Here is an 11,558-nt window from a genome sequence, read left to right as displayed (position 1 = left end):
AAGGTGACCTTTTACAAATCAAGCTACACATACATCAGAGAGCCATCCCTTCTTTCTACTGGAGAAATTTCATTTTTAGGGAAACATTACCAGCTGAAGAAATAAGCTTTCAGCTGCTTTCATGTCTTAGACTCAATAAAGGATAAGGATAGGGTATTTATCCCATGAGTGAACACCCTGAAGCAGTTATCTGTGGTTGGCTTAAAGGAGATCTAAGAATCTGTTTGACAGACTGGACACTTTCCAAATGAGAAATCAATGTCTATATATTCTGGGTAAAGAAAATCCAGCATGGTTTATGACTTGTTCTACATATACTGTGGATCCAGCCAAGCTCTGAATTACAAGCAGTTGAAGACGGTAAGAACAACATCCCATGGCCAGTGAGGCCTTCAGCAGCATAAGGTACATTCTGGCAGGACTGCACAGACAGTGGCTTGCTAGAGTTTGGAAGTCAGCCTGTAGAAAGACAAATATATGTACCAGGAAGAAGGGAAGAAAACAATGGGGGTCTTCTGTGCCTAAGATAGCCATATAACTAGATGTAGGCTGGTTTTGTTTCTGGCAAAGGCACTTGCAGAAAGCATGCAATGGGTAAAAGGTAATTCTGCCTGCAGGACTAGCACATATCTTCTTAATACCTGCAGTATTCTCAACAAACTAAAATTCTATTTGGCTGTCAAAAAGAAAGCCTATTTGATTAGTTATTAAGACAAACAAGCAAACAAACAAAACCCCCCCACAAAACAACAACCTCCAGTCTAACCCCCCCCAAACCCATGAAAAATCCGGTGTGGAGGCTTTACACTATTTGGTATGTCATTCCTACAGTCACACAGGAGCAGACAGAAATGGCCACATATTCTGAGGAATTGATCATGATGTTCAAACAGAACAAAAAACAAACAAAAAAAAAGATTAACCAAGGTGATAAATTATAGCAACAAACTCAAACAACCAGACATAGAACTTGGTCATATTTTTCCCAGCATTTTGTCATGTTATTTACAGCAACATGAATAAAATTATTTACTTCTATTACTTAGGCTCTTAAGAAAGATATAAAAAAACTAAAAACAAAAATAAAAAAACACCAAGCCATTTACATGCTTCAGATTTCTTTCTCCACTTTTATACTCAAGTAGTGTTTTGATCTTTCATGTTGGGCTGACTGTCTCTGAGAACTTATATCCTCATTTATAATGCTTTTGGTGAACTCACACCTGTGTACTAAACCAAACTATCCTTTAATCCAGCTCCATGTTTCCATGAGAAAATAACAGCCTGTAGGGATTCAGCACATCAGCTTCTTAAAAGATAAACCTACGCAGCTTGATGAAAACTCCTCAACACCTTCCTGTTGAGAGAAAACGGTTACACATTTCTAATAAATGAAGCAGGAACTGTCATTTTTTTGGCAAACTGATAACTAGCTGTAACAGCCACATTGCCCCAAGTTGCTTTTCCAAAGTAATTACCATCAGGCTCCCTGTGGTATGCAGTGTTTAACACATTTCTTCTGTGTTAATGAATGCAAAAGCAGGCAACACCACTATTAGTAATTGCTTTTTATTCGTAGTCCTCATTTTCCAGATAGGTCACATTAAACACAGCCATTAAACAATAGCGGTTGAGATAATCCATACAATGTATGCTGCTTTTGTTCGGTTTTTGTGTCATTCACCAGTCATTGGTGCAACTTAGAGCCATATGGGGAGACAGGGGCTGATAAATGTGTATGCCAACCTGTATCACAATTGAGCCAGAGAAGTCAAAACCTTAATCAGGTTTCATTCAATTACACTTCAAATCAACAAATCTTGATAGTCAAAACTCCCATTTGAATTAATGCAATAATAATCACTGCCTGATGGCAAAAGAAAGTGATAAAACAATAATGAGTGGGCGTATATTATGCTAGGCTTTAGACTCCTCCTTGACCTCAGCAATTTCCCTTCCATTGGACAGAAAGTGTCTTGAAAGTTTGTTTGAATGATGTATCTTGCTCCACTATGAGCAATGTTTGACTTCTAGGCGTAACTTGGACTGGGAAACCTATAGTCTCAAGTAGCAAGTCACAGTTCAGGAGAATCTCTTGAGAAATATACCAAGAAAAAAAGACAGACAAAAAGATCTGATTTTGAGTCTTGATTTGATTGGCCAATTGTTTAAAGAACTCCCAGTTACTGGCTTTCATAAAAAAAAAAAAAAAAAAATATATAGAATGCCTTATTTGTTATTCACAGTGCACAGTACAATTTTATTAGTTAACTTGCCTACCTTGACTCCATCATTTCTTTATAATTATCGTGGCAGATACTTTCTTTCAGTGTTATAAAACACATATATAAGGAATGAGAGAAATAATAACTCATAAACTTTATCTTTCATTGTTTCCTCTTTCTCCAGTGGTGATAGTAGAGATACCATGGAGAAAAAAATACTTTTAAAATTCATTTGAGTGTAATAATTCCTTCACACACAGTCATGTTAATTTTGACTGAACCAACAAAACTCACTTTGTATAAGCTCTGCTGGTTTATTGGTTCATTAGGTATCCATTCTAAATTGTGAAACAGATTTTTAACCTGGGATATCCTTATTGGAAGCAGTATGCCGGAGATCTACAACACAAGTTGTCAGCCAAATTAAATAAAAGCAAGATTTCCTAAGTTCTTCTATAAAGCTGTGAGTCATGAATTCTGAATTACCTCAGAGTGGTAAATAAATAATCACTACTAAATACAGATAATGTGTTAAACAGCTAAAGCTAGTAAATCACTAGTGACAGAGAGCCTTAAGGTAAATTCCTCTTACATTGGCACAGCCCTTTCTCAGAATGTTGTGGTTTCATGTCTTCAGAAACATACAATGAATTGTACAATTGGTTACTCAGTGTTAAAATCATTTATAAAATACACAAATCTCCATCACTTGACTGCATTTACATACTGGCTTAGATTTTGCTGAATAATGGATCTCACTGGCAGAGCTAAAGACTTGGTGCGCAGACACTTTGGTGATGGGCACCACAGAAATACATATAAGAGACTGATCAAACAATAAGAAATCCTCTCCACTATGGAATTTCAAGCTATCAAGCTATCAAGCAAAACCAATCTCGGGTCTCCTGGCCAAAAAAAAATAAAATCATATAACACAGACAACATCACATTTTAGATACATAAATTGTCCAAAACATGGAGAGTAGCTTGATAAACATGTACAAGATCCTTTTTTACATGTAATTGTAGACTTTTTAAACAGAAGGAGCTGAAAGCAAACTGTCAGAATGGTTGTCTCCCAAAGACAATTCATTGTAGGACTGACTAGCTAAAATCACCATTTAAATGTAACCTCAACATCAAAACAGGATGTTAGGTCAACTTTCTTTCTTGAACTGTTGAAAACTATGGCTTTTTGGGATTTGAGATTGCCAACCTCTTTTACATATGTTTGTATAGTGCAGATTAAATTTAATAAACCCAATACAACATTTTAAACAATGCTCCCTAGTGGTCTTTCCCACAGAGTGACTGAAGTATATATGGGACAAATCCTGAGCTATACATTTTATTCTTCCACTTCTTCTTGTTCTGTGCAAGTTCATTTTGAATTCGGGTTGATTTTAACTTTCATCTGAAGGCAATTTTTAATAATTCAAATGCAATAAAAACACCCTTAGAAAAAATAATAAAAAGTAGAAACTATATTCCAAGTTATTCTGCAAATTCTTTTCAGAACAAATGAAAACCAAACCAAAACCACCCCCCAAAAAAAGCAGTGTGTATTTAGAACTGTAATAAACAATTACACATTCTAAAGAATCAGATAAAATACTGTCCGTGCCACATTGGCACTGATGTTTTTCCAGTCTATTAACTTAATAGCAAAACCTTGAAGATGGTGGCATCTCTTAAGAAGTCAATCAAATATCCTACATTAAACAAGCTGGCTGCATGTGTTTGGAAAAGAAAAAAAAAAACAAACAAAAAAAAAAAAAACCAAAAAAAAACAACCAACCAACCAAACAAAAAAAAAAAAAAAAAAAAACAAGGAGGTTCCAGTTGTTGGTTCAAGTGTAATTTTTGTTATTAAACATGGGTTTGCAATAGAAGCTTCTACAAGGACTTGCACATAACCATGACTGATGGATGTATTTGTAGGCCGTTCAGTTAGCTCCATCAGCTCACTCAAACACATTTTGAACAGATTATGTACTGCAGTACTTCGTAGACCATACATTAAACAAGAGACTTTGCTCTGAGGCGCTGCTTCCCACAATCCATGGGGAAAAGGAAGCAGGAAAAAACAAAACTCATAGAGTTCGACAGCTACCGAGGCAACACTTGCCATTTACAATATAAGCCCAAATATTTTTGCAACACAACTATATATTAATTTAATAAAATACACAATATAGCTCTTATACACTCAACAATTTGGCTCATATGCACTGAATCTGCAATAAATCAATAAAAATATGTCATTTGATGTAAACACACTGAATCTTCTTACATTTGCACATTTAAATGATCATGTGATTTTTGTGGATGTCTAAGACATTTTCACTTTCCTGAGCTATTTTAGTGTCCACAAATGAATAAAAAAGTGTTAATAATGTTAATTTCTTTTGTGTATTACCCTTAAAGGTAACTATTTTATTCAAACTTTATTTTACCTTAGTTTTTTTAAAACTTACCACTAACTATTTATAGTTTTGTTGGACACTAAAATGCTAAATAGATATTAAAATGTTTTTTTTTTTTCTTGTTTATCAAGTGAATTAGCTTATGTGTGTGCAGGACAAGATGGACTATATCATTTTACATTTAACCTTAATATGATATGAAGTGTTTTACTAATGATCAGGATATGTTTTCTTGAATAATGGTCTGGAATGGGTTTTTTTTGTTTTCTTGTTCTTTTTTTTTTTTTTTTCATATTTGTGGCAGATAACTTTGTACATAAATGTTTACCACAAATGAATGTTAATGTTTGGTGTCACTTGGACTACTACAAGAACTCTTTTTAGGACTTTCAGTAGAAGCCTATGGTGATTGCTGGAAATCCACCACAGATCAGAAATATTCAACCCTGTTTTTCTTGGGGTTTATACGTAAACAGTAAAGTCAGCATCAGCTATTGAGGACAGTCTTAAAGTATCAGATGTATTTCCATTCCACCTTTCTCACACCTTCCTATCAGATTGTCAAAATGGCACCATCTTTCCTTCTTTCATTTTGTTCCTAGTGTACTTGACTCTGTCCTAATGAAAGTTTGGTCAAAATGAAACCAGTGTTATCTGTCAAAAAGAAAGAGCAGTGAAAAGAACATACTTGTGGGCACTTCAGATGTTCACTAAAAGCCTTTAAGCAGCATTGGTCTTCCTTCATTCCTGTAAATCTGTTACAACCAGGGGATTGATTTATTTATTTACTTTTAATCAGCAGAAGAGGAACATAACTGCCAGCCTGTCCTTATTTTCCCCCTCACTTTCTTACGGCCACAGGGTCACTTCCCCGACAGTCTTGCAAGAGTTTGTCTATTTCTCTCACAACTTCCTCTGCATCCACCGACTCCCTGCCTAGATCCCGGGCTGAACGGTCTAACTGCTCCAGAACAGAGTCCATCTCACTCGAGTCTCGGCTCACTCGGGAATGCACATCTGCAAAGGCCCTAGCCATCTGATCTGATGCAATGAAGGGAGCGTCTTTTGACTGTTTACTAGGCGATAGATACTGACTGTCAGTTGACAAGTACTGGCTGCTTGGTTCAGCCAAGGCTCCTGATTTCACTTCACAACCATCCAGTGGTCCTTTTGTTGAGGTGCAAGGCTCAATGCATGTCTTGGTTGGGCTGCTCGATGCTGAGGGAACCTCCTGAAGCAGAGGACTCAGGGCACGTTTGGCTTTTAAGTAAGGTTTAACATTGGCAATGAGAATAGTGTGCTCTCTCTTGTCTTTCCCAAATGTACAAAAAGTCTTTTTCCCAGTGGGATTCACAGTTTCATATGTCTCAGTCTCAACATTAGCTTCAACTGTGGGTACAAAGAGATTTGTGCGATAATCTGCATTCTCAGCCTGACTGGCTGCAGGGAACTGTGGCATCCAACACCTGTCAGAATGACCAAGCACTCTGCATTCATCTGTGCAGTTAACACATTCTTCTTGCTCTGTAAAACAAAGGAGAAAGAGAAAAAACTCTAATTATAAGTGGATTTCTTTAAACTAATGGATAGGCTATGATCAACACATGATGGGATTACTTGACATCTGGTTTCTTAATTATAGAGAAAAAGAAGCAGCTATAATTAAAATATTTCAGAAGGATTGCATAAACCTGTTAGTTGAGACAATAGATTTATTTAACTCTGTTCTCTACATATTAAAGCATTCACACAGCCCAATGGAAGTATAAAGGGGTCATTAGAGAATCATTCTCAGTGGAATTGAGCTCCATCTGTAAACTAATCTGCTGTAGAAATCTGTTAGGCTTTGTTCTGTAAAACTCATCCTAGAAAAGAGTGAACAGTACTTAAGGAACTCAAAAGGCATTATCAGGATTAATTTTTCAAATCAAATAACTGAGCAGTGACTGCCTTTCTGGAAATACAAACACTTCATAAAAATCAGCAAGCTGGCTTTTCATTTTTGTCACCTCCATTTCATTTATAATTGTTATGTTGTGTGACAGTCACAAAATAAAAAGGTTTTCTTAAAAAGCCTACTTTTCCTGCTGAGAACAGAGAACTAGAATTTTCCATCAGTATGCATTAAATATAAGCCTGTCAAAAAGTGCATATTGCAATTTTATTAGACATGAGTATGGATCATGTAATCAGTTTTCCTCTTTTTTGTTTTGGTGCAAGTAAGTGAAAATGGATTTGCTCAATACATAACATTTGGAAGAATGACAAACTGTGACACACTATTTGAACTGATAGTGTTTTCAGATAGGATTTCTATATTTTTATTTCTTTCAAGTAATATAGTTAAATAAGATTTTTTTATTCACTACATTTTTGGAACATAAATTTTGATACTTCCTGTTCTACAATTCAAATAAAAATTTCCACTTTAAAAACCTTACCTTGTCTGTCATTTTACAGTATTAGAATATATTTGGGCCACCATTTACCATTTTCTAATTGTACACATGACTCTAACCCAATGTCATGGATAAGGAAATACCCCTTAAATCTCTTTTTTAGAAAAAAAAAAAAAAAAAAAAAAACAACTCTGATCCAAGTTGCTCTCTTTTATTTCTTTCTTCTCATAGGTACTCTCTAGTCAATACTGATAGAATAAATCCTTTTATTGTCTCTAGGTTTCAATCAGCTATACACAGGTTTTTAGCTATTAAGCATTTTCTTCCACAAAATATGCAGATAGGTTCAAATATTCATTTTATTTAAGGAATTTAGTATTTACAAAATGCCTGCAATTCCAGTTAGACAAAAAACTATGAGTATACCTTTAAATGTAAGAATGAAACACACACACACACAGACATAGACAGCAGGTATTCAGAAAAGCAGAACAAACTTGTTGACCCAAAGATAAGGAAAATATAAGTGATCATCATATTTCGAAATTAGAAAATAAATGCCTAGTAATCTTATATCACCACCAGATTCATGGACTGTTGCACTGCAGAAGCCTGAGTCAGAAGAAACACCAAAGGTGATCTATGGGAATCCAATAGTTTAAAGAGCTTTGACTGTCCACCTTTCTAAAAAGACATGAATAAATGTGACTTAAATTTAAATAAAGCTGTATTATGTCACAATGATCAGTTAAATCAGAGTGAGATAATTTACTCAGAACTGATACTTGTTAATGATAGAATTCTGTGAAAAAGTGTCATGCTGTATAGATACTCCCTTCCTTAAAGAATTTAAGATCTAAGACTGGTGTGTGAGGGTCTGATGAAATCACAGTTAATGACTCAAACATCTGATAGAAAACTTTGGTAAAGGAAACAGTCCCTATGGAAACAGCAGGTCTCTGATGGGAAGATGTGGTAAGAAGAGAGGGTCTCACGGGTGTGGGACCAAACTCTTCTGAGGCTGGACTTCCCTGTCTTGATTTACTCTATAAAGAGCCAACAGAGAAGCCGTTTCCACAACAAATACACAAAGAAGAAAGATCAGACACCGGTCATACCTGCAGGGAGCAGCGAGCAGCTCCCCAGTGACCCCCAAGCCCACCGACCCGTTTCCAGAAGACTCTGAAGATACAAACCACGCATGCACCAAAGCCAAGAGAACTCTAGAATTATAGACTGCACATGACACTTGATTAGCCTAATGAGTCCAAGTACCTACTCAGAAGAGGGGCAAGGGATTATAAAAGGACATGAATTGAAGCCCTGAGCTGTGATGCCCCTCTGGAACTGGATATCTAGGCTGGCTGGAACAATGTTGGAACCAGGACTGGCAAAATCTTTCCTTTCTGTGTCTCTCCTTTCTTCTGTCTCCTTCTTTCTCCTTTTCTCTCCCATTCTTTATCCCTATATCCCTGCATATAGGGCACGGCTTGTCAGGGCATGTTTAAGGCTTGCTGGGGCACATTTACTTTGTGGCTTGTTGTTTTGTGTTGTAAGATCTGCTGTATGTCGGTGTAAGTTGTGGGGTTTTACCTCTTGTTGCAGAGGTAGTAAGGCTTACTGACAAAGTTTCATGCCAATATCTGTTGTGAACAAATAAAAGCTAGGTTTTTGAGTTGAAGAGTACCTAGTGTTGTTTCACCTTAATTCTGACCTGAGAATCAGTGAATCTGGGTTGCTGTCCTGAGAAACTGGGACATGACACTGGTGTAAGCCCTAAAAAAAATATCAAAAGCAAAAGAGAATGAGATACAGGGAGAGAAAAACACAGTGATTTTTGAGGAAAAAGAATGTAACAGAAAAGCTTTAAATATAAAATTCATAGAGATGAGTCAGCCTCTCCTTTGTGCCTGGTAAGATTATGGAACAGATCTTCCTGGAAGATATACCAAAACATATGGAAGACAGGGAAGTGATTAGAGACATCTGCTATGGCCTCACCAAGGGCAGATTGTCTGACTAATCTAGTGGCCTTCCACAATGGAGTGACTGCATCAGTGGACAAGGGAAGAGCTATAGATGTCATCTACCTGGACTTTTATAAGGCCTTTGATACAGTCCGCCACAATATTCTTGTTGCTAAATTGGAGAGATATGGTTTTGATGGATGCACTGTTAGACAGATAAGGAATTGACTGGATAGCTGCATGCAGAGAGTTGCAGTCAACGGCTCAACGTCCAAGTGGAAACCAATAATGAGTAGTGTCCCTCAAGGGACACAGGGACAAACATTATTTAATATCTGCATCAATGACATAGACAGAAATTGAGTGTATCCTCATCAAGTTTACAGATCAAATCCAGCTGAGTGGTGCAGTTGATTTGCTGGAGGAAAGGGATGATAACTGAAGTTGCAAGGGGAGATGAACCTCAATCCTTCCCACTCCTACCAGTTCAACGCCAGCACCAGGAATAGATGCCCACAGCCTGGAGAGGGATCATGGGACAGCAGGAGAGCATCTGAAGAGCAGCACAAAAGAATTCCAGCCAGTAAGTCAGCTTCATCGGAGCCCAACTTAAATGCATCAATGCAAATGCACGTAGCATGGGGAATATACAAGAGGAGCTGGAGACATATGCACACCTGAAGGGCTACTATCTTATTGTCATCACAGAGACACAGGTGAGATGGCTCATATGACTGGAGTGCTGGCATGGAAGGATACAGGCTCTTCAGGAAGGACTGACAGGGGACATGAAGAGGGTGTGTCACCCTCCATGACAGTGACCAGCTGGAATGCATGGAGCTCTGCCTGGGGATGGATGAGAAGCCACCCAAGAGTTTATGAGTCAGGATTAAAGGAAGGGCAGCAACAGGGGGCATTATAGTGGGCGTCTGCTACAAGCCACCCGACCAGGAACACCAAGCAGATGAGGCCCTCTATAGAGAGATAGTAGGAACCTCACATTCACAAACCCTGGTCCTCATGGGGGACTTCAGTCACCCCAATATCTGTTGGAAGGACAACACAGAAGGGCATAATAAATCCAGGAGGTTCCTGGAATGTATTGATAACTTCCTTCTCCAAGTGATAGAGGAGCCAAAAAGTAGAAGTGTTATGCTGGACTTTTCTCTCACCAGGAAGGACGGGCTGGTGGGGAGTGTGAAGCTCAAGGGCAGACATTGGTTGCAATGACCATGAAATGGTGGAGTTCAAGATCCTTAAAGCAGCGAGGAGGGTGCACAGCAAGCTCACTGCCCTGGGATTCAGAAGAGCAGATTTTGGCTGCTTCAAGGATCTGCTTGGTCGCATGCAATAAAGCCCTGGAGGCAAGAGGGGCCCAAGAAATTTATTTAATATACAAGGATCACCTGCTCCAAGCTCAGGAGCAATGTATCCCAGCAAGGAGGAAGTCAGGAAAGAATGACAGGAAGCCTGAACAGATGAACAATGAGCTCCTGGACAAACTCAAACACAAAAAGGAAGCCTACAGAGGGTGGAAGGAAGGAGAAGTAGCCTGGGAGGAATATAGAGAAACTGTCCAAGCAGACAGGGATCAGGTTAGGAAGGTCAAAGACCTGATAGAAATAAATATGTCCAGGGACATCAAGGGCAACAAAAAATGCTTCTACAGGTACCCTGGTGATAAGAAGAAGACAGGGGAAAATGCGGGCCCTCTTCAGAAGGAAATGGGAGATCTGATTACCCAGGACATGGAGAGGGCTGAGGTACTCGACAACTTTTTTTCCTCAGTTTTTACTGGCATGTGCTCCAGCCACACCACCCAAGTCACAGAAGGCAAAGGTGGGGACTGGGGTAAGGGACAACTGCCAAATGTAAGACATCAGGTTCAAGAAACCTCGATCAGGTTCTAAGGAACCCGAAGGTACACAAGCCCCTGCGAGCTGCTAACATGCATTGTGGGTCCTGAAGGAACAGGTGGATGAAGTGGCTAAGCCTCTAACCATCATCTTTGAGAAGTCATGGGAGTCCAGTGAAATTCCTGATGACTGTAAAAGGGGAAACATAACCCCCATTTTTAAAAAGAGATAAAAGGAAGACCTGGACAACTACAGGTGAATCAGTCTCACCTCTGTGCCTAGCAAGATCATGGAGAGGATTCTCCTGGCAACTATGCTAGAGCACATGGAAAATAAGGAGGCAATTGGTGATAGCCAACATTGCTTCACTACGGACAAATCATGCCTCACAAATTTGGTGGCCTTCTATGATGGGGTTACAGCAGTGGTGGATAAAAGAAGAGCAACTGACATCATCTATCTGGACTTGTGAATAACATTTGACACCGTCCTGAACAACAACCTTTTCTCTAAATTGGTGAGATATGGATTTGATGGATGGACCACTTATTGGGTAAGGAATTGGCTGGATGGTCACACTCGAAGAGCTGTCATTAATGGCTCGATGTTCAAGTGGAGAGCAGTGATGAGTGGTGTTCCTCATGGATTAGTACTGGGACCAGTGTTGTTTAACATCTCTGTTGGA

General features: G+C 38.6%; 1 protein-coding gene across 7 annotated transcripts in view; it reads right to left on the bottom strand.

Moving 5' to 3' along the window:
* Positions 1-1,553: 1,553 nt before the first annotated feature.
* PCDH17 (protocadherin 17) overlaps positions 1,554-11,558 on the bottom strand; it is a 97,301-nt gene continuing 87,296 nt past the window's right edge. For 6 of the 7 annotated variants that reach the window (XM_032993899.2, XM_032993900.2, XM_032993901.2 and 3 more), the window contains one exon: positions 1,554-6,175. In XM_032993899.2, coding sequence (XP_032849790.1) covers positions 5,493-6,175 — 683 coding nt within the window. In that variant the 3' untranslated portion in view covers positions 1,554-5,492. The remainder of the gene's footprint in view (positions 6,176-11,558) is intronic. The other variant, XM_032993902.2, reaches the window with a different exon arrangement.

This window comes from Tyto alba, unplaced genomic scaffold, assembly GCF_018691265.1.
Source record: "Tyto alba isolate M040663 unplaced genomic scaffold, T.alba_DEE_v4.0 Super-Scaffold_45, whole genome shotgun sequence".
Taxonomy (NCBI): Eukaryota; Metazoa; Chordata; class Aves; order Strigiformes; family Tytonidae; genus Tyto; species Tyto alba.
Note: the sequence above shows the minus strand (reverse complement) of the source record. Positions and strands in the feature narration are given on the sequence as shown.